Source organism: Sinocyclocheilus anshuiensis, unplaced genomic scaffold, assembly GCF_001515605.1.
Source record: "Sinocyclocheilus anshuiensis isolate Anshui unplaced genomic scaffold, SAMN03320099.WGS_v1.1 scaffold2205, whole genome shotgun sequence".
NCBI classification, from domain to species: Eukaryota; Metazoa; Chordata; class Actinopteri; order Cypriniformes; family Cyprinidae; genus Sinocyclocheilus; species Sinocyclocheilus anshuiensis.
The window spans coordinates 117,859-142,111 of NW_015551115.1; the positions used below are offsets into that span (position 1 = coordinate 117,859).

Sequence of the window (24,253 nt, forward strand, 5' to 3'; positions counted from 1 at the left end):
AAATTACAAGCAAGCACACCCTGACACATTCATCTCTATATGCAAAATAATAATAATAATAATAATAAAAATAAAACATCACAAAATCATAATTAACATGGCAATATAAGTAGTCCGTGATAGGCAAGTTACTTCACTGGACTAGCCACTTTTGCATATAAAGAAAAAAAAAAGCAAACACATAATTCAAGTGAGAGTTGGCATTAAGAGGAGGAAAAGGCAAAGAGCTGCAGGATTATGGCTATAATTCTGAACCTGCGAAGAACAAAGAAAGTAAAAATACGTAAAGCTACGTGATAGCACCTCTGAATTTGAAAGTGATTATCTTCCAAAAAAGAACAAACAGATACAAAAATATTCCTCAAATATTTTTTTCAGTCAAAGAAATTCTTGTCACATTCTAGCAAAGTGAAGTGCTGCCCTTTACACGCATTTAATTTAACTGATGCCTTGATCTGTTGATACAGATGAATGCAATGCTTTAAACATGTTTTCTCAGTTAAAATATACTTGCAGGGCCGTTTCTAGCCAATTTGAAGCCCTAGGCGAAATCCCTATTGCCCCCCCAAATTATATATATATATATATATATATATATATATATATTTCTTTTCAGACACAAGTTGCGTGTCACATGCAGCAATTGACAGCACTCTGATCTAGTGGCATACAGGCTTCATCAGATTGACAGTACTCTAGCCCAATAATGTTGGGGGATCCAGTGGGGGCGGCAGTCATATTTCAGGGTGACCGTGCCACTCTTTATCACAACCCTGCTAAAAGTGCCAGTACGTACGCTCATTGGCGCCCCTTCAGCTGTTGGCGCCCAAGGCGACCGCCTAGCTCGCCTATGCCTAGAAACGGCCCTGTATACTTGTATAGCACTGTTCGCAATACACATTGTTTCAAAGCAGCTTTACAGATATAATACCCAAGCTCTCCTAATAGATTCTATTGCAGACCATCTACACCTACAAATACTCTGGCCTTCCATCTCCTCTTACTGATTGCCATAAGTTACCAAAATGCATTTAATTTGATAAACAGCAATAAAAAGTGCCTTGGGATTCATTACATGCTCACCTGAACATAATCATTAACATAAAGTAAAACATCTCAGAAAATAAATAGAAAAAAATAAATATCACACGCATCACAAAATTCACACTTCTGGTCTATAAGATATCTTTTATAGCTATATTCTCCTCATATGTCAGCCACTAATTTCAATCAGTCTCACTTCTAGCAAGAAATCAATAATGCTTAATATTATGATGTCCATATCTACAGGTCTAAACTTTCTCAAAGCTGAGAATTTAAATCTTTAACATGGTACTTTTAATGCAATGCTTTACATAAATATATTTGTTCATCCTAACCAGCTGCCTCAATTTTATTAGAGTGCAAGAAGCTGGCAGAGAGAGTCAAAGTTTGCAGAGAGCAGGTCACTGTTAAAGGGATACTCCATACGAAAATGAAGAGTCTCTCCTTATTTACTTACCATCATGCCATCCCACATGCATATTATTATTATTTATTTTTATCTATTGTATTTATTTTGTGTTGTATGGTTTATGTTTTGGCTGCTCATGCAAACCAATTTCCCTGTGGGGATTAATAAAGTTTATCCTATCTTATCCTATCCTATCCTATCCTACAGTAAAACTGCACATTTTAGAGTGGCCTTTTATTGTGGCCAGCCTAAGGCACACCTGTGCAATAATCATGCTGTCATAAATATATTTGTTCATCCTAACCAGCTGCCTCAATTTTATTAGAGTGCAAGAAGCTGGCAGAGAGAGTCAAAGTTTGCAGAGAGCAGGTCACTGTTAAAGGGATACTCCATACGAAAATGAAGAGTCTCTCCTTATTTACTTACCATCATGCCATCCCACATGCATATTATTATTATTTATTTTTATCTATTGTATTTATTTTGTGTTGTATGGTTTATGTTTTGGCTGCTCATGCAAACCAATTTCCCTGTGGGGATTAATAAAGTTTATCCTATCCTATCTTATCCTATCCATATGACTTTCTTTCTTCAGATGAATACAAATCAAGATTTGTGTTCTGAAGTGACAAGCCTCTGTGCTTCACAAATTTCACAATCCGCTTACATCACATTTCACATCACGTTTACATCAAGTGAACTTTGACAGTTGGCCAAAAGACTGTTTATATTTTAAAAAGTTAATATATTAAGTTACTTTTTTTTTCTTTCTCACACACCTATTGTTTCACTTCAGAAAACACTGATCCATCAACTGGAGTTGTATGGATTACCATTGTGTTTTGTGTGGCTTTTGAAGCATCATCTTTGGGGGTCCTATAATTAATGGACTCTCAGGGATTATTTTTAAAAAATTCTCTGTGTTCATCTGAAGAAAGTAAGTCACACATTTGCGATAACATGAGGGTGAGTAAATGATGAGAGTATTTTCATTTTACCTCAGCGCTTAGTATCCAAAATGGTTCTTTTCAGCCAAGATGGCTGTTGCCAGCTGCTGGGCGTCGGTCACATGAGGGTACCGCCCCATGACCAACTGTACTAGCTCTGTAGGGAAAATGTTGCACAAGTTGGTAAACACTTTCTCTCGTACTTCCTGGTAACTACTCAAGGCAAGTGGCTCCTGGTGCTGGTGTGATAAAACGTGGGGCAGAAGGGATGGATGGGGGGGAGGAGGAGCAGAAGCACAGCCCCAGGGCATCTGCCACATCTGTTCACGGTTCTTTGAAAGATCCTGGAAGCTGAAGGGCTCGTAGCATGGTTGTGGGTGCTGTCTGTAATATGAATCCCAGCTAGTCTTTCGCTCCTGGGATAGGTTGTGTTTTCTAGGCAGCAATGGAGAGTGTTCATAAAGCCTGGAGTCTGACACACTGTCCACACGTGTTGAGGCAAGGCCACGACCCAGTGGAGAGTTCTGGGAGTGAGTGTTGCTCTGGCAGACAGGAGGACAGTCTCCAGGATAGCTTGAGCGGGAACCTACGACTTGATGCTGGTGTTGTGGAGACATGTAGAAGACAGAGTGCTGGAAATGGGGGTCTTGCTGGTCTTCTAGAGCAAAACTATGAACACGAGGTATGCTGTGGTGGAATCCTGGGTGGTTAGATGTAGCAGGAGAGAGAATGCACCCTGGAGGAATAACAGAGGGTAACTGGTAATTTCTATGATGATGGTGGTGGTGACACTTGATTCCTTCATCCAGTAACAAATCAGGAGAGCTCATACAGAAATGTTTGTTGTGGATTGCCATGCCATAAGAATCTGAGCTCATGCTGCCATCACTGCTGCAATCTGATGCCACTGAGCTGGCCCGTGGATCAGCATCAGACAGGAAGTGACGCTCTGGACTGCTCTGAGAGGGCAAGCTTATGCCAGAATATGCCCTAACCATGGAGTAATAAAGATTGGGAGATTCACAATTTGTGTGGGGTTCTCCTTGAGACTGCTTGCGATCCTTCAGATCCTGGCTATACCCATGACAAGAAGGAGGACCTCCTGGAGCTGGAGGAAGAGCTAGGTTACTCTTATACAGGTCTGCTTTAGTTTTAGAGCACAGCTTATCCTCCACATCACTGTAAGAGAGGGCACGGATACTGGGGTCTGATTGCCTCTTTGGCTGAGATCGTTTACCGTCGCTCGCTTTATCATTACGAGAGTCTCCAAGCTCACTGTTGCTTTTCACAAGATCCGTCTCTCCCACACTTTTAACTGTGGAGTTCTTGGCACTGGCACGGAGCTCATCTGCCACCGCTCGCTGTGGCTGTGTACCACGCTCTGGATGGTAAAACTTACACTTGTGCCCGTAGGTGCATTTCTTTCCTAATGGAAATGGGTGGGGGGAACAAACAAATAAACAAATGTTGTAGTGCTTTATTTGTAAATTGGAAGTTGCAGGAACACAAAGGGCATAGCCATTAAATGTTTTGTTTTCATAACATACAGAGCGCAGCTCAATGGAGAGCAGCAGAGCAAATTAAAGAATATCAAATACTGGGGACGTGTCATTCTCAAATAATGTGTATTAATATTGTGTTAATTTTAATAGCATATGTATGGCTGGGAGGGCAAAAAAGAACATGCTAGCATCCTCACTGTGACCATTGATATCACTTATCATGCCTTTTCTGTTGTCACAACCAATATTCTGTTTAACAGCTTCTGTTTTACTCTCGTCAGAAGCACCCATAATGCCTCTTCTGACGAGAGATACTGGATCCGCACAAACGGTATCTCTCACAGGTCCTGGATCCTGTTCTAGCAGGATAACGTTATTATATTATACTACAATTTATAACATACTACATACTATAATACACTCTTTTATATTATACTACCATTCATTTGTTAAATTTCAGATAATCGATTAATTACAGAAATCTGTGCAATCAATTAATTTTTTGATCAACTGACAGCCCTAATATACATTGTTGTTCAAAAGTTTGAGTTCAGTAAGATTCAGTAAGATTTTTTAAGATTCATTGACAAAAAGTCAATGTTTCTTTAGTTTCTTAAGCGGCATATTTGAATGATTTCTGAAGGATCATGTGACACTGAAGGCTCCAGTAATGGTTGATGAAAATTCAGCTGTGCATCATAGGAAAAACTAATGTGTGTGTGTGTGTGTGTGTGGGTGTGTGTGTGTGTGTATGCGCGTGCGTGTGCGTGTGTGTGTGTGTGTGAGTGTAAAATTTTGTATTGTACAATGTAATAATATTGAAATAAGTAACATATAATAATATGTATATGTAACATATATATGTCCCGGCATCCTGGCCAAATTTGCCCATTGGCCTCTGACCATAATGGCCTCCTAATCATCTCCAAACACTTATTGGCTTCATCACTCTGTCTCCTCTCCACCAATAAGCTAGTGTGTGGTGGGCGTCCTGGCGCACTATGGCTGTCGTCGCATCATCCAGGTGGATGCTGCATACTGGTGGTGGTTGAGGAGATTCCCCCGCTTTCATGAGGCTTCAAAAGAGGAGTTAGATGATTTGTTCACTGAAGCAGACATATTGAGGACCATTAAGTCCTTTTCTTCTGGTAAAACACCAGGACCTGATGACTTTGGATGTGAATTCTACAAAGCTTTTGGTTCAAAAGTCACAGCAGCGATCATTTCATTAGATGCTCAAAGAGCTTTTGACCAAATAGAGTGGCCATTTATGTTAAAAGCGCTTGAGCGTTTTGGATTTGGAAGTGGTTTTATTAAGTAGGTAAAAATGTTGTATTTACGTCCTTCGTCATCTATACTAACAAATGCTAATAAATCTAAACCATTTGAGTTACATCGAGGAGTTAGACAAGGAGATCCTCTTCCCCCTCTTCTTTTTGATATTGCCTTGGAACCATTGGTAGAAGGGATTAGAAGTCGCCCCCATTGTCACGATCTCCAGCTGGAGTGCCCATGAACTCCACCAGAGGGCACTCCACCCCTGACTCTTGCCACTCTCACAGACTACATTTCCCATAATCCTTTGCCGGACTCATCATCACTTATTGCATTCACCTGTGTCTTGTTACCTCATCAGTCTCACCCTATTTAAAGCCTGGTTTTTCATACATTCATTGTTTAGTATTGTCTAGCCTGTAGTATTCCAGTGTTTCTCTTTGTTCCTTGTTGCTGTGCCTTGCCCTGTTTTTTGACCCTGGACTGTTATCTGGTTTTGTGATCGTTTGCTGCCTGCCCTGACCATTGCTTGTTTATTGGATTACTCTTTTGTCTGCCCTGGATTATACTTGTTTGCTGCTGTTTGACCTTGCCTGTTTTGACCACACTTCTAAATAAAGCCTGCACTTGGATCCTCAACCCCATTGTCACATGCCACGTTACACAGAATACTGAGACATACCCGTATCCAGCAGCTTTATCAAACGTCCCAGGCTAAACATAGATCCAGCATCTTTGCGAGTGTTTCCAGACCAGCAAAAAAAAAAAAGTGAATCCAGTCGCACAAATCATGTGCCTCCAACAGGGTGATCGCAGTATTGAGGATTATGTAGGTGAATTTATTGAACTGGCACACGTAACTTCCATAGACAATCTATGTTTAATGATATTTTTTCATGGAGGGCTTTCTGAACCTCTCAGCTCCCTTATGCCACTACATGACCCTAATTGGACTCTTGAATGGTATATTGATATTGCACTGCAATTAAGTGGTTTTCAATTTACTGTTGGAGTTGTGGAGGAGGACCGCAGTACTTCCACAGTGTCCACCTCTCCAGAATCCCATCACATCATGGCCGCCGTCCCAGAGTCTCGTCCCGTCATGGCCGCCGTTCCAGAATCTCATCCTGTCATGGCCACCATTCCAGAGTCTCTTCACGTTATGTCGACCATGCCCAGTGCCTCAAGGTTAGCCCCAAGGCTTCCCAGACTGGCATCCAGTGTGGAGGATCCACCGCTGGTTTCGGCCACAGCAGTGGGCATCCCAAGGGTCTCAGCACTGGTCCTCACAGAGACTGTTCCCCTGGGCTCAGTGCTCCCTTTTAATGGCAGTCACCATCCTGTGTGTTTGGGCTACTCACTGCTCTGTTACTCCTCCTGAGGCCACTCCAGTCCACGAGTCCGTGCCAGAGCCTGCTCCAGTCCTCGAATCAACTCCAGAGCCCGCTCCAGTCCTTGAGTCTGCTCCAGTTCCTTCATCACAGCCAGGAGTGCCATTTCCTGTTTCAATGACTCTAGTGAGTCCAGCTCCTCCTGAGGTGGCGGCTTCCGCTGCAGAACCTCCAGAGGCAGCGGCGTCCGCCTTTGAACTCTCTACCAGTCCAGCTGCGGCCAAAGAGGCCATCTGTGAACCCTCTGATGGTCCTGTCACGGCCATGGAGGCCGTCTGTGAACTCTCTGACTGTCCTGTCACGGCCACGGAGGTCGTCTGTGAACTCTCTGACTGTCCTGTCACGGGGCAAAGAGGTCCATTGGAGATCCTCTATGTAGATGGCATGTTTGCATCCTTTAGTCAGTAACAGTCTATATTTAATCTTCCTGGGTCTGATTTCTTTCAGTATTTACAAATAAGGCATTATGTTAAAAGTCATTCCACAATTTGTTAGCAAGCCAAAGACTAATACAGGTGCATCTCAATAAATTAGAATGTCGTGGAAAAGTTCATTTCAGTAATTAATGTATTACGTCAAATCCAACCTCTAGACGTTTGATTTCACGATTTGTTAATGCCTTCCCGATGCCTGTAAACACAAACCACTTAAAAGAAGCTTGGGCCAAGGATTTTGGTCTAGACGAGTCTGATGAAACATGGAATGAATGCCTTAGTAAGATCCAATATTGTTCAATAAATGCCAGACACAGGCTGATCCAAGGTAGTGCATGTATTATTCCAAAGTTAGACTAAATACAATTTGTAAAACTATTTATCCAATATGTGATAGATGTAAAGTGACAGAGGGCTCCTTATTGCATCTGTTCTGGTTTTGTCCTAACCTGTTTGATTTTCAAAGGTTTTTTAAAAAGTTGTGAATTTTGATCCCATTCTAGCAATTTTGGGGACTTCTGAGGTACTGAACACTCTTTCAAGCTCTCAACAGCAATCACTGTTGCTGGGTATGACCCTTGCTAAAAAGATAATACTTTTACATTGGAAATCTCCAGATGCCCCTTTTTTCAAAACCTGGTTGTCTGAGTTGTTCCATGTTATACGATTGGAAGGTATATGTTTATTGGAGCCCAAACTACATTGTCGATTCCAAGTTGTATGGCAACCCTTCCTTGATTTCCTCAAGCCTGTGTAATCTACTCTTATGTAAAACTCTTCCTGCAGTATTCCAATAATCCATGTTAGCCCATTCCACCCATTTTTTATTTATTTATTTTTTCCTTGGCAAATATTATAATGATTGTTGTTGTTTATTAAACATTATTGTTCAAGAAATAATATTTTATATAAATAATAGTAATTAATACAAGTGTTTGAGTACTGAGAAATGGTCTTTGTGTTAGTGCTGGTGAGTTTAGTTACATTGTTGAGGCATTAGATGGCGACAAGAGACTGTCTTTATGAGTCAGTAGCAAAGCCTTTTATATTGAAAGAGACTGAAAAAAAGTTGTAAACAAGGAAGTTGAATTTTGCTTTCAACAACACCTTGTAAGAGGCAACCAACAAATGCATTGACCTGCATTGTCATTGGAAACATTGAGCTGAAGAATGAATGATGTATCAGATGTAGGTAATCACACTCGCTCAGTCGATCTCTCTCTCATAATATTGTACTCTACATGATACAATAAGCTTTCAATGAAACGTTCAATTAATTTTCAATGAATGTTCCTTCATTACTAGTTCTAAAATGATGGAGGCTTCTGTTAATCTGTTAAACTGTCAACTTGAGATTTGAATCTGTGGCAGAAGGACAGCAGTTCTACACACAAAAAGGTTTTTTTAAGACACTCCATGGTTGTTTCCTATTCATTTACACACTTGTGCCGTCAAACTGTTGTATAAATGCAATATCACTCAAGTAGCCATGTGATATTGTTCTATATCAGCAGGGCTGTGATTCGGCCGCATGCTGCTAATATTCACATAATTAATATGCGCCAAATTTTGAGTGATAGCTTGGCTATAATTAATCTGCATCAAATGTTGAATTGAGTGACAGCTTGACTATATACATACAGTAAATAGTTAACAATTGTTCAGTTTCAGACAACTGAAAAACAGCATCAAAAACACTTACCATATGGACAGGGTTGTTTCTTATGCTCTGGAATGATAGGTCTTTTTCTAAGAAAATTCTCCAGACTCGGCCCATGTCGACCCAATGGATCATCAGGAGGCATAAACCTAAGATAATTTTTTCCCAGATTATTATTATTCATTTTCATAAAGAGGAAAAAGAGCAAATTAAAGTACACTCAAAACACTGAAATTAAGATTTCCATTCAACATTCATATTTATACCTCATAATACCAGGTTCAACAGACTTACTTATCATTTACAAAGGAGTACATCAGAAGGCGTTCATCAATAAACTTTTTCCATTCTGGTTTCTCAACAGCCAAGTCTCTGTAGTTGTCATTGGAGACAATGATGCCATCTGATTCATAAGCTAGCTTAACAATAAACCTATCATCATAGCAGACTACTCTGCGGCCCTGAACACGACGTGAGGGTGTGAAAACAAGAATCTTATCCTTTTCCAGCCTTCTCAAAATCTCCTGATCTGTAAGGGGGGGGAAAATTCAGTTTAATTTGTAGATATAGTTAGTCACAGGCTGTGAGAACTTTTCTTCTATTAACTGCAATAAAAAAACTAACAACTAATGAAAAAAAAATCAGATACCATTAGAAGTATTTCCCCTAATATAACTTAATAAGGAAAAGGTTCACAGACAAGTTTAAATCACAACATTTGCTCATTTGATATCCTGATGGTAAATCTTTTCACCTGTGATAAGAGCATCAGGACGGGACTGTTCTTTCCTCCAGGCCGGCACAAAAACTGTAACGTCTCGATGGCCACGCTCAAGAAACCAGTCAACTGCGAGCTGAATGCCATGACAGGAGAACATCTCCTTATTGCCATGGCTGTAAAAATGAAAAGTTACAATTACAAATAAATAACTGTAACTGTAAATACATAATAACCTTTAAATAAAGTGTATTCACTGTGTTGGTTTGATTATAAATTTAGTAAAAAGTTGGTCAACGGGCCTTTAGCAAAACTTATACATATATATATTCACCCCCTTTTTAAACTTTTTTTACAATTCACAAAATCAGCAATTTCTTATTACATTAAATAATTACTTATTATTAGATAAAGCAATTTCTTATTACATTGGGCTATTTGAAGATATAATGTTTTTGCAAGTCTGGTTGATCAGTTACCAAAAAGCATGTCAATATTAATGAGCAAAATATATGAAAATATGTAATCAACAGTTGAGTATTTTGAATCAAAACATTTAAATAGTGTTACATTTAAAAGAGTGTTACATAGCCCTCAGACAATAGAACTGTCACGGTCAGTTTTGTTCATTTCTGTTCTGTGACCCTTGTTTGTTACCATGGTTTCTGATTAGGTTCATGAATCTAGCATTTGAACGGAGCATGTTTAGCTCTCAAAGAAGTTGAATGCATACTTAATTCTCTCTTGAAGGATGAGAGTTTATGTTTGAGGAAAGTCACTGGTAGCTGACCTGTTTTAACCATTGTGAACCTTTATGTTCACCCAAAGGGCATCCCTCCTCGTTATATGCCACTTACTATGGCATGCACTAGTAAGAAGTGCTAAGTGTAAGAACTAGCATGAAGTTTATTTTTAAATCTTGCTAATTACTTATAAAGCCCTGAATGGTTTAGCTCATCAGTACTTGAGCGAGCTCATATCAAATTATAGTCCTTCACGTCCGCTGCGATCTCAAAACTCTGGGCATTTAATAATACCTAGAATATCAAATCAACTGCGGGCGGCAAATCCTTTTGCTATTTAGCGCCCAAACTCTGAAACAATCTGCCTAGCATTGTTCGGGAGGCAGACACACTCTGTCAGTTTAAATCTAGATTAAAGACCCATCTCTTTAACCTTGCATACACATAACACACTATCATTCAAATCCGTAAAAGGATCGTTAGGCTGCAATTAGGTCAACCAAAACCGGGAACACTTCCCATAACACCCAATGTACTTGTTACATCGTAAGAATAATGTTGTTTACTAGATGAGCCACAGAGACAGATCGCTTGTGAAGACCCCGTCAACTAGACGGCCATTGGGACAAGACCACGGGAAACAGACAAGTCCTCTGCACAATCTGACCTGTGTTGCAGCCTGGAATTAAACCACACCATGCTGGTTTTGTTTGACCAGAGGATAACTGGCCCCCCAACTGAGCCTGTTTTATCCCAAGGTTTTTTTTTCTCCATTTCTGTCACCGATGGAGTTTTGGCTCCTTGCCACTGTCGCCTTTGGCTTGCTTAGTTGGGGATGCTTGACTGATTGCACAGACACTATTGGAAGAGAGCTGAACTGGATGATGACATCACTGAATCATCAATGAACTGGCTTTAACTGAAAAATTTACTGATATTGTCCTCTTGCATCATTGAGAAACTATTTTCCTGTTTGACACTGTAAAGCTGCTTTGACACAATCTGTATTGTATAAAGTGCTATATAAATTAAGGTGACTTGACTTAAATTGACTAAGAAGAGGATTTGGGATAGGCACTAGTTTTTGGCTGGTCCTACAGTACCTGGAAACAGGGTTAATCTGCCTTCCACATGTTACTGGGGTTTCTAAAGTTAGACTAGGCTCCCCTGTGGCTCCCTTGTGGTTGAGACTATGATGTGTTGAGACTCCTCCATGGAGTGGCAGCAATATCAGAAATGGAAGCTTCCTGGAGTATTTAATGACATGGTGGGCTCCCCTGGGTAAGCTGCACTTTTGAGCAGTTTCATAGAGTAAGGTGTCCCTCAATTAAGAATCACTCTTTCGGTACTTTGATGTCATACACCGATCGATCTGCATACTGCCTCTTCAAGTCGAACACACCTGTTGAGACAGAACGAGTCTACTAGGTGGTGTCCAACTCGTACATGCTCACTCATCCACATTTGAGTATACTTTGAAAGCTGTGTGGATGTGGCTGTGCATGAGATGGAACGTTTTTTTAGGTCAAGCTTCTCTTTGAGGTTCCCTGTTGAAGTAGTGGCTTCATCAGAGTTGGTAGCTCTTTGAGGACAGTTCGCATCGATAAGCTGCCTTTTAGCCTTAGGGTTGAACGAGGTTCCTCCTCGAATGGAATAAACATGAACGTAGGGTTCCTCGTAGGTGGTCCCCCTATGGTTTTTCCCTTGAGGTCGAGGTTCGAAGTCCTCTATTAACTCTTTCCCAGTCAGCGTTTATTTAAAAAGTTGCCAGTCACCGCCAGAATTTTTGATAATTTTCAGAAAATTTTAATGGCACCCAGAATATTTTTTTTATATATGAATATCTGAACATGCAATATGCCAAAACAAAAAACAGAGTATGGTGACCCATACTTGGAATTAGTGCTCTGCATTTAACCCATCCAAAGTGCACACACACAGCAGTGAACACACACCCAGAGCAGTGGGCAGCCATTTATGCTGCAGCGCCCGGGGAGCAGTTGGGGGTTTGGTGCCTTGCTCAAGGGCACCTCAGTCGTGGTATTGAAGGTGGAGGAGAGTGCTGTACATTCACTCCCCCCACCTACAATCCCTGCCGGTACGAGACTCGAACCCACAACCTTTGGGTTACGAGTCCGACTCTCTAACCATTAGGCCACGGCTTCCCCCATTTTAAACAAAATAAGTTTAAACAAAAAAAAACAAATAAACAAAAAACGTTTTATTCTAGCTTCATACAATCTTTTTTTTTTTTTATCAATACTTGAATGTAGATAAGTTTCATGAAAAAAAAGCAGCATTTTGAACAACAAGCTGAGAAAATCGTGTTTTTGTAAAAGACTACATTTGGATCAGATTCAGAACGGTGATCAAAACTGCTGTTTTACATATGCATCTGCTTACATACGATCATGCGATTGCTTGTTTCTGCTTCTTCTTCGCCGATTTTGATTTAGACATTTAATACTCTTTCAGAATATACATAATAGCACCTCCTACAGTATACCAGTGAAAACATGGAAATCTGGAAAATTCCGTCAATGGCAGGGAAGCGTTGACTCATAAATGATGGAAAATTCATCAAAAGATGGAACCTGTTCGAGAAAGGTTTCCTTTGTTAACCCTTACGAAAAAGAAGTTTATTCAAGTGTGCTATTAGTATACTTCTTTTAAACTAAAAATAGGAAAGTATATACTTACTAAAATAAACTTGAAGTATACTACTTTTTGGTAAGGGAAGCTGTCCCTTAGTCTGAGGGTTGAGCAAGATGTCCCTCCCCGATGGTATCGTCTATTAAAGCAGGGTTCCTTGCTCCCTTCTCATAGTAAGCAGGGCATGAGCGCTCCCCTTATTTGTAAGGGTAATTACTCAGAGCTGTAGCTCCTCTGTGAGGCTTGGTGAGATTATAGTACGCAAAAATTAGTTGCAAACTAATTACATTTGCCTTTCTTGCTCTACAGACTTTGTCTTTCCTATGGCAATCACAGCTGTATCTCGCCAGAGGAGGTGCATATGCCCAGGTAGAGAATACAATGTTTCTTCCACCAGCAGACATTCTTGAGTTATGTCAAGTGGAAAAGAAAGAAGCTGTCACAGCTTACCCCCTTTTTTGGGATCCACCTGTAAGGCTACAGTAGCACACAACGAAGGTACGGAGGTTCAAAAGGCCAGGAATTCCCTTGCGTTCAGTGTTTGGGAGCTGAAATATCTTCCATACTAATGGGAGATAAGAGGGGTTAGAATTGCCACCACTAGATGGTCCAGAATGTCATGAATGTGCTCTGGTCAGATGCTTTGACTCCAGTGAAGTATTCTGTTGAGTCTCTGTATGCTTTGCCTACTGTTTTTGGTGCATATTTTTCACCTAGTGAGGGAAGTATACCTCATGATATGGTGGAGTGGGTTTTTGTTCCCCATAGCGTCTATCTCAGGTGCAGTGTAGAGTTCCATTTGAAAGGGAACTTCTCAGGTTACGCATATAACCGTGGTTCCCTGAGAGGGGAACGAGACACTGCCATGCTATTGGGCATGCTTGCACATTGCACAGTTGATGACGTCACGGGCCATTGCTGTCCAACTAAATTAGTGTGTTTTCACACGTGCTTCAGACACCGGTCACGCTGATGGCACTGCCCATAGCCTCTATCCCAGATGCAGTGTCTCATTCCCCTCTCAGGGAACCACAGTTACATGTGTAACCTGAGATGTTCCTTGTTTTCTTTTGTGTATATATATGCCCTCAGTTCCCTTAGTTCTTTGATCAGGTATTGTCTTTACAGTGTTGAGTGAAGTTATTATTTGTTTCTCCACACTTTGAATTATCTTTTATTATTTAATAAAGTGTGAAAGTTGCTGCAAATACATCCAATCCTCATCTCCTCACCTCACCTTTCCTGGCCTGCACTGTGACACCATGTGACACAACATTTATTTCCATTAAAGCCCTTTTTAAAAAGTGTTTCCAAAGAAGTTTTTGTGACATCTGAAGTATTGACACTAAACAAAGTCAACACAATTTTATTGACAAATGGCATTTCCATCTGCTATATGGTTAAACATTTTGATGCGCTAAAAAAAAAAAAAAAAAAACTCAAAACATGCCACCTTAACACTATTAACAATATCACAGATTTTGTAAAGAAAAGTTGAGCAACACTCTGCTGAATCAAACATCCACTCAAGGTGGTCATCCTCCAATAGTTAAAAAGGATAAATGTGATAATTTGTCATGAACTTGTACACTCAATGTCAAGAAGGATCAGAGTAGTATACTTAAGGTTATGGAGGACATATTACATTGTAAAATATTACACGTTTGTTGAATTTAATTCAGATTGTACTGATTTATGCAACCCTTAACACTATTAACAATATCACAGATTTTGTAAAGAAAAGTTGAGCAACACTCTGCTGAATCAAACATCCACTCAAGGTGGTCATCCTCCAATAGTTAAAAAGGATAAATGTGATAATTTGTCATGAACTTGTACACTCAATGTCAAGAAGGATCAGAGTAGTATACTTAAGGTTATGGAGGACATATTACATTGTAAAATATTACACGTTTGTTGAATTTAATTCAGATTGTACTGATTTATGCAACCCTTCATTTAATCAAAACTGCCTAATGTACAGATAAAAATTACATATTTTTCTAGGTTTGTACTACAGTCATTAGCTCTGATCAACAGGAAATCAGCTATTTTGGACTGAATGTATTTTTTTAACATTGCAGGCTCCGAATTTTTAACTATTCCTCCTAAGAGATTCATGCAATTTACACTGACCTTGAATTTTGAACACATCTTCAATAATGTTGCCATGGTGAGGGATTAAAATACTGACAATAACTAAAAACAGGAAGAGTCTTGTATCTTCTAGGTGCATTTTATGATTTAGATCAAACAAGCTCTATGTACTGATCACATAGGTGTGTCACGGTCATAGCGCCAACAGCTGACAGCAGGAAGTGTGTCAGTTAGAAAAATGTTGCAATAGTTACACATTTAACCGCTTAAATGGATGTACCCATGACAAAAATCATGCTGGAAAAAAATATCAAAAGACTTTGGATCTATTCAATTTTTTAGCAGATACGATATGACATATTTGATGGTTGTGGCCCATTATGACCAATATGCCTATATCTTGTGTGCACACAAGAAGTCCAAACTTCTCAAAACATTGTACAAATGGAGAACAAGGCATCCTGAAGAAACATGCTTAGTTTCATGAATTTCTGATGCTCAGGTGACTAACAGGAAAACCGTTAGCCATTTCAAATCTAAGATGAGTGCTGTTAAAAATAGGTGCTGTAATAATGTTGTCCACTAGAGGTACAGGATAAGAAATCTTTTTAGACTAATCTTTTTTTCTATCAGCAGCCCTGTTGCAAACCTGCAACATGTAGTATTTTTGTATTGCTATATTACTATTAGGGTTGGGTAAAAAAAATATGTGATTCTTCAATTTTAACTGATCTTCAATTTAACAAAACAATATCGATTCAGGAAATCCCCAAATCAATTCTTAATATGCATTCTTTATTTCAGAGGATGTGAGTATTATCTGTACTTTGCCTCTCACATTGAAGATGTTGCCATCTTTTGATATGCTCCAAACAAAAACAAAACAAAACAAAAAAAGACAGAGGATCATGGTGGAACATCACGGTAGCCAGTTGAAGCCAGTGCCAGCGAAATTAAAGTCTGATTTGTGGAAGTATTTCATGTTCAAAGGCAATAACGGTACAGATGAGGTCGACAAAACCACTGTCGTTTGCAAGCTGTGCCTCCAAGAGCTAAGATTCTGTAACAACACAACAAACCTATGAAACCACATGTCGAGACAACACGCCATTTGGTTTTTGTGATTCTGGACAGCAATGGCTAGACGTCGCATTAGCCTGCAAACTACAGTCAGATTCACCTCGTGCTAAAAAAATAACAGCCGCCAATGTAATGCTAATTTGCAAGGATTTATGCCCTTACAGCGTAGTTGAGAACAAGGGCTTTCGAAATCGTATTAATGTTTTGGAACCGAGGTACGTAATGCTAACATGCAAGTACCTCAGTGAAAAGGCAATATCAAAAAAAGTATGCAGAGGTTAAGATCAATGTCACAGCATCTCTCCAGTCGGCAGAGATAGTTGCCCTTGCCTGTAACAGCTGGACTTTGCAGGGTGACTCGTATGTCACCATAACATGTCATTATATCACAAGTGACTGGACACTCGTGTTGCATGTTTTGCAAACCCCAGGCTGTCCACACCAGCCACACAGCGACATCGCAACATTGTTGAATGAGGCCTTAAATGAGTGGAATATTACCCAGAAAGAACCAGCTCTGGTTACCAACAATGCAGCAAATATGGTTTGTGCGGCGGAGCTAATGAATGTGCTTCACTTCGGTTGCTTCGTGCTGCACTTAGCATCTCAACCAACACTCAAACTCCCAAATGTGGCCCAATAGCTTGGCAAAGTCAGACGAATCATTGCCCTCTTTCATCAAAGCAGCATCAAAGTGTACTCTGAAAGTCAAACAAAAGCTACTGGATACCCTCACATAAGCTGAAGATTGACGTTGTAACACAGTGGAACAGTGCACTGGAGATGCTAGAGTGGTTTCTGGAACAGAAGCCAGCCATATCCGCAGCGATGCGCTCACCTGAGGTTCGCAGAAGTGGAAAAAGATCTCTGCACTTTGTCAGAGGCTGACATAACTACAGCAGGAGATGTAGTGAAGGCTCTGAATCCCAAGAAAGCTGCCACACTAGCCAAGTCTGAGGAGTGCTCACCAACTTTATCAGTCATTGGTCATCTGCATGCACAGCTGTTACAGGAGATGAGAATTGCACCCAGTGACTCCACAGTCCTCAAGGACTTTAAATCCACTTTACATGACAACCTAATGTCAAGGTATGTTTACAGAACTTATTTTTTTATTCTGTACTAGAGTTGATTTATAGACCATGTATAAATTAAATATAGATTACATCGATTAAATATATTTACAACTCTATACAGATTAAAACTAAATCAATTTAATGCAGTCAGCAACAATTTAATAAATTACTATGTGACTTTGATTTTTGTGTATGAATGTATAACTGCATATGACAAAAAGTGATTGAAATATGTGGAATCTCCTTAAGATATGATGCCCTGAAAAATTGTATACAGACAATGAGAACACATTTTCAAGACTGACGAGGGAGGTTGTTAGTCTGGAGCAAATGAAATTGTTAATGTGAATGTGTATTTCATTAATATAGCTGAGTAGGAGGGATTTCATTATTTAAATATGGATTCCATGTCTGCAAAACTAGCATTTTTAATGAAATATTGATAACTAATCGATATTGAATCGAAATTGAATAGAATACAAACCAAATAAGAATCGAATCAAATCGCCAAATGGGTCGCAAAACCCAGCCCTAATTACTATATTATAATATGTACAAATATGTAAAAAAATCAGCATGGCAGGCTGTGGTATATTAGTGCAACTGTGTTACATGTATTACGGTATTTCCATTGTGCGCATGCGCTGTGTTGTATCAGCGCCAGGCTGACGAAGTTAATAAACAGTAAAGACGGCGTATGTTATAGCTCCGTGTCTCTCTGTCTTTTCTCCCATAAAATACTACAGTGGCGACGAGGATATTGATTCCACAGCGAAGCAAAGTGATAGTAGTTCATGTGCAAGTGAGTTTGCAATACTACAGAAATTGTTCGCCAGTTTTTGAAGCAACTAGAAACTGAAAGTCTGCAACGGATTGCACAGCTTGGTGGAGATAAGTCAGGCTGCAGCTCCAGAAAAGCGGAAGAGTGGCATCTAGTGGCCATTGTGGGTACTTCGTGAAGAAATTGCAAGTACAAGGAAACGGATATGAGAGAAAATAAACAGGAATAAATAAATAAAAATTCTGAATTGCACGGAGGTGATAAACAACAGAAAGTGACAGCAAAATGGCAATGATTGGCAGAGTTCCTGAATTTGAAAGTAAGAAAGAAGATTTTGAAACTTACTTAGAGCGATTTGAAAGATGGCTTGCAGCAAATGACATTGCAGCAGAAAAGAAAGCAGACGTGTTTCTGAGTGTCTTGGGTCCCACAGAGTATGGACTACTGAAGAATTTGAGTCAGCCAAGGAAAGCTGACATATAAAGAAATGACTGAAACATTGTCACTGCATTTTCAGCCAAAACCAATACTGATCGCCGAACGCTTCCGATTTCACAGACGATATCAAAAAGAAGGTGAAACATTAACAGACTATATTGTTGATTTGAGAAGACTTGCTAGCACATGCGAGTTTGGCCAGTTCCTCGATGCACTGAGGGATCAGTTTGTATGCGGTATGTCAGGCGAAGCTTACCGTAAGCGTCTCTTATCTGACAAGGATTTGACTTTTAAACAAGCCTGTGAAATTGCTCTTGGTTTGGAACTGGCATACAAGGATACAAAGGAGTTGACAGAACGTGCTGACCATTCCAGTGCTGGTGTTCACGGTGTAGCCAGCTATTCACGGGGAAAACAGAAAGACAAACTTCTCATTCAAGTCTCGCTGCATCAAGTAGATCGGCACAGAGCTTTTCAGCCAGACGAAAAATGACTTGCCATCGTTGCGGTAGAGAAGGTCATCAGCCACAGGAATGCCATTTCCGCACTGCAATATGTCATGCATGTGGTAAAACAGGCCATTTAAAAAAAAGGTCTGCAAAAGCAGTAAACGAGCTGTTAAAGCCCAGTTAGTGACAGCCACAACCGAGGAATTAAGTGCTTCCGAGGATGCATTTTAACTTTTCACAGTTTACACTGCTCAAGGACAGAAAGATGGACTATATCTGCAACTGGAACTCTCAGGGAAGACAGTAATCATGAAGATTGACACTGGTGCATCTGTATCTCTAATTCCAGAATCGGTATACAAAGAGCTCCTACTTGACTGCCCCTTGCAGCCAGTGGAAATTCATCTCTCATCGTATACTGGTGATACAATTCCAGTGCTGGGAGAAATCCAAGTGCCAGTCCAGTACAATGGAAATGAGTGGACACTGCCATTGATGGTAGTCAAGGGTGACAAAACTCCATTACTGGGACGAAATTGGCTGCAGAAGATTAAACTGGACTGGGGTAAGATTTTCAGCCTAAAACGAGAAATCAACTCAGCCCTCTCTCAAAACTGTTTTGGACAACCATAAGGATCTTTTTAAAGATGGTTATGGAAAGATCAGAGATTTCCAGGCAAGAATCCGAGTGGAGCGAGATAAACCAATATTCCATAAGCCGCGACCTGTCCCATATGCTCTGAGGGAAGCAGTAGAGAAGGAGTTAGAGCGGCTACAAAGACATGGAATCATCACTCAAGTGGAACGAAGTGATTGGGCAGCACCAATAGTGGTAGTTCCCAAAAAAGATGGTTCTGTCAGAGTGTGCGGTGATTACAAGGTCACTATTAATCGCTGTATACTTCCGGAAGAATATCCACTGCCAAATACTGAGGATCTGTTTGCCACCCTAGCGGGAGGCAAAGTGTTTAGCAAACTTGATCTGTCATTTGCATGCCAACAGTTACCTCTAGATCTTGAGTCAGAGCAGTACCTGACAGTCAACACCCACAAGGGTCTTTTCCGTTATCACCGCCTGGCCTATGGTGTTTCGACAGCTCCAGCTGTTTTTCAGCACACAATGGATCAGATACTCCAAGGCATAGATAACGTGGTTTGCTTTATGGATGACATCTTGGTGTCAGCACCTACTGAGGAAACACATCTAGCAGTACTGGATCAGGTAATGGCCAGGTTAGAGAAGCACGGACTGAGGATAAAACTTGCAAAGTGTGCTTTTCTCCAAGATTCAGTGGAATACTTGGAGTACAGGATAGATGAGCATGGTCTACATCCTACTGAAGATAAAGTTGAAGCAATCGTAAATGCACTGGCTCCACGGAATGTCTCAGAATTAAGGTCCTTCTTAGGATTACTTAATTATTATGGAAAGTTTGTGGCCAACCTTTCAACATCACTGCATCATTTGCACCAGCTTTTGTAAGCAGACACCAGGTGGAATTGGTCACCAAGTTGTGAAGAGACATTCAAAGCTTGCAAACAACGGCTCCTGAACAGTAAATGCCTTGCACATTATGATCCAGGAAAACCTCTCCGACTTGCCTGTGATGCCTCTCCATACGGAGTGGGTGCAGTCATTTCACATATCCTACCCTCAGGAAAAGAGAAACTGATTGCATTCGCATCACGGACCCTGACATCGAGTGAGCAGAATTATGCTCAAATAGAAAAGGAAGCTTTGAGCATCATTTTTGGTGTAAAGAAATTCCATAAGCATCTATATGGAAGAAAGTTTGTGTTATTGACAGATCACAAACCACTTTTGGCCATATTCGGACCAATGTCCGCAGTTCCAACTCTGCATTAAGAATGCAATGGTGGGCGTTACTTCTCTTGGCATATGACTATGAGATATAGTACCGTCGTTCCTGTGACCACGCAAATGCAGACGCATTATCCCGTCTTCCATGCAAACATGGTCCTTCTGAGGACGAGCATGAAGGAGTGTTTCTAATCTCTCATGTGGAAGAACTGCCTATTTCAGCGAAAGACATTGCAGAAGAGACCAGACGTGACCCTATCCTGTCAAAGGTCTTGGATCTCACACTGACTGGGTGGCCTAAGTTTGTACTTAATCCAAATCTCAAACCTTTTTATGAAAGGAAAGATCAGTTGTCCACAGACCAAGGATGCGTTCTTTGGGGATCACGGGTGGTCATTCCACCTAAGTACAGGAGAAGATTGCTCTCAGACTTACATGAGGGTCATCCAGGAGTCCCTCAAATGAAAGCTCTGGCAAGAAGCTTCCTTTGGTGGCCTGGTTTAGATCATGAGATTCAGGCATTTGTGGGTCAGTGTGCACCCTGTGAAACCACACTGAATAGACCCCCAACAGCCCCTCTCCACCCATGTTCATGGGCCACAGCACCGTGGGAGAGAATACATGTGGATTATGCAGAGGTCAACAAGCAGCATTTCCTGGTGGTGATAGATGTCCATTCAAAATGGATTGAAGTCTTACCTACAAAGCTGATGACCGCTGAAAAGACTGCTAACCTTGCTAACCAGGTCTGCCGAAAGTCCTGGTTTCGGACAATGGTCCTCAATTTACTGCACCTGAGTTTGCACAGTTCCTTAAGGGAAACGGAGTTCGTCATGTCCTGTCACCGCCATACCATCCGGCTTCAAATGGTGCAGCTGAAAGGGCTGTGCAAACCTTTAAAATGGCATGGACTCGAATGCAGTCGCAGTCAGTGTCTCCCAGTCAGCGGCTAGACCGTTTCTTGTTCACATATAGAAATACTCCACACACAGTACGCACACCAGCAGAGTTGTTCCTGAAACGACAACCACGCACTCGTCTTTCATTATTCAAGCCAGATGTGTCGGATGTTGTATCCAAGCACCAGCTTCAACAGCAGAAAGTGCATGATAAGAAATCAAAGTCACTCCGCACGTTCAGTTTGGGAGAGAGGGTGTTAGTGCGAGACTTCAGACATTCCAAAAAGCTCTGGATCCCAGGCACTATTCTGCAGCGCAGAGGACCTCTGACTTACTGTGTGCAAGTAGGACATAGGCAAGTTAAAGTACATGTGGACCACATGTTACCATCAAGGTCTTCAGGACAGCAGTGTGAAGGGATCAGTGATGACCTCTTTGATGATCTGCCAGTTCAGAGAGCTGGAACATCTGATCCAGAAGCTCAACCTGATCAATCTTCTGAAGTACACCCTGAACGGCGCTATCCCAAAAGGCAAAGAAAGTCACCACAAAGACTTAATCTTTAGGTCTTAGTTTCTAGTTAAAGACTGTTAAAGTAAACACATAAGTTCAAAGTGTTATGTTAATATTAAGTTATATATGTGTTTAAAGCTACACCAAATTAAGCTTAGGTTATGTTAGGTTCCAATCTAAGGAGGGAGGAGTGTGGTAATGTAATTGCACTAATGTGCAACTGTGTTACATGTATTACGGTATTTCCATTGTGCACATGCGCTGTGAGTTGTTAACAAACAGTAAAGACGGCATACGTTATAGCTCCGTGTCTCTCTGTCTTTTCTCCCATAAAATACTACACAGGCTAAAATAACATGCAAGCATGGTGCACTAGTCAACATCTGTTTGTTTTACCCAATTTTTCCTTTTTGGGTATCAGCCATTTTGATTTTTTTCATAAAATATTTAATGAACGCATTGGGGTATCGTTTAAAAGTCAGTATGCAGCATTGTCACCATGGCCTGAAGGTACTCAAAACATTTCGATTCAGCGCCACTTTGTTTTTTGTTTTTTTTTCTAATGAAATTTTACAAAATGCCAATAACTGCTGATTAGTTTTGCCAATTTCATGAGACTGTCAATAATAGATATCTTGGGTCATGCAGAGAATCACAATAGCAATTATGCTATATTTTGATGAACTTTCTGTCTGCCATTTTGAATTTCTTTGAAAACCTTTTTTTTTTTTCTCCTTGTCAATAGACCAAACCGGTTTTATTTACCACAACAAAGTTGGTGCCAAACTGGATCTGATGCTTTATTTCTGCAATGGTTTTGCAAACTTGCACCAAATGTGTGTTATTACCCCACACTGATCACACCACATAATTTGGTGAAAGCACCACCTATTGGTCAAAAGTGATAAAGAATTAAATTGTATTACAATTAATTGTATTTATGGGTTTTCAAACATTGTATCTAAAATCATCAACAAATGTCTTATAATTATTCCTTTTTGTAGTTGGTCTGATGCTCCCTGCCATGCTTGCTAAGCTCCTCATTTTGCCTCTGTCATGCCTGGCTCCTTAATTGCTGCTTCAGCTATATTTGTGATCATTACAATTACCACAAGCATAACCCCTACTACTTCAGGTCTGTTATATAAATGGATTGTATAATACTTTATCAAGGATAAATATTACTTGAAACCACACAATTATATGTGCTTTTTTAGTTTTTGAATTCTCACCTCATGCCCACATTGCTGCCATCAATAACAATGGGGCGGAGGTTATCCTTATCATCCAGAGAAGGGGACTCTGACCGGCGAGAGTCAAGTGAGTAAGAGAAACTGCAGGAAGAAGATGTGCCAGAGGATGATGATGATGATGTGGAAGTGGATTGGGAGAGAGTCTGTGTCCAACCCTCATTCTCCGGCTTACTGCCCAGTTTTACCAGCTCCCCAAGAACATCATTGATCAGTGTGTCTGACCCTAGCTTGTTCAGAACCAGCCGAACCAAGTCTTCTGCATAGCCAAGCTTAAGGGCAAACTCCATCTTTGTCTGGTATTCCCTGAGTGTATCCACAGGGCCAGGCTCTTGGAGTATCATATCCAGAACAAGTGAATCCATATCCAGACTTGGAGACCTACAGTGTGGTGGGTGGACTGCATGGATGGACCCATCACCAAGCGTTTTGACAAGAGGATGACTGTGGCTCTGCGCAGGCTCACTGTCTGACCCTGCACTTTCCTCTGAGTCATCTTGTGAAGAAGAACTAAAGCTCCTAGTGCAGGGGGCAACAACATCACCTGTGTCAGATGAACCACTGTCCATGATAAGTCCGGCATCAGTGCCAGTCTGCTGCTCTGTAGCCTTCATATGGAGGTAGTCTAGATCCAGCCCCAGTTCAGATGGTCTTTCAGGCCCATGAATCTGCAACAAACATCCAATGCTATTCTGACTGAGAGTCTTGAACCCTGCCACCTGTTGTTCAGCCTTAGATCGTCTTTCAGATGTGAACCTGGAGAAGGAGAGAGGGATACTTTAAGAGACTACATTGTAACTCAGGGAACAATGAGAGGTGTCCAGAGAAGTAAAGAGTACCTGAAAATCATACTTGAGTAAACGTACAGATACCTTACAGTGAAAATGAGTTCATTACCAGTTACAAGTCTATTCCAAAACAACTTGAGTAAAAATCTTTAAGTTATTGATTTTAAAAGTACTTAAGTATTTTACTTATACTAATTATAGACTCAAAGATACACCAGTCAAAGCGAATTGCCAGTGAAAACAAGAAAAATTATTTGTGATAATATATCACAATATTTTTGTGAA

At 40.6% G+C, this 24,253-nt stretch overlaps 1 protein-coding gene across 1 annotated transcript; it reads right to left on the reverse strand.

Annotated features, from left to right (window-relative positions):
* Positions 1 to 2,459: 2,459 nt before the first annotated feature.
* On the reverse strand, positions 2,460 to 24,030 carry LOC107662998 (probable ribonuclease ZC3H12C). The gene is made up of 6 exons (XM_016453135.1): positions 24,020 to 24,030; positions 23,163 to 23,936; positions 9,417 to 9,556; positions 8,957 to 9,191; positions 8,705 to 8,811; positions 2,460 to 3,826 (listed from the first exon to the last, which is right to left on the reverse strand). Exons 1-6 carry the CDS (start codon positions 24,028 to 24,030, stop codon positions 2,460 to 2,462), a joined length of 2,634 nt encoding a protein of 877 aa, XP_016308621.1.
* Between the last annotated feature and the right edge of the window lie 223 nt (positions 24,031 to 24,253).

Bases quoted from the DNA above. Each gene is read 5' to 3' on its own strand.
- LOC107662998 (XM_016453135.1), bottom strand. The intron at 9,192-9,416 runs GTGAAAAGATTT...CCCCCCTTACAG, and splicing joins TCCTGATGCTCTTATCACAG to ATCAGGAGATTTTGAGAAGG. The intron at 3,827-8,704 runs GTAAGTGTTTTT...CATTTCCATTAG, and splicing joins GAAACAACCCTGTCCATATG to GAAAGAAATGCACCTACGGG.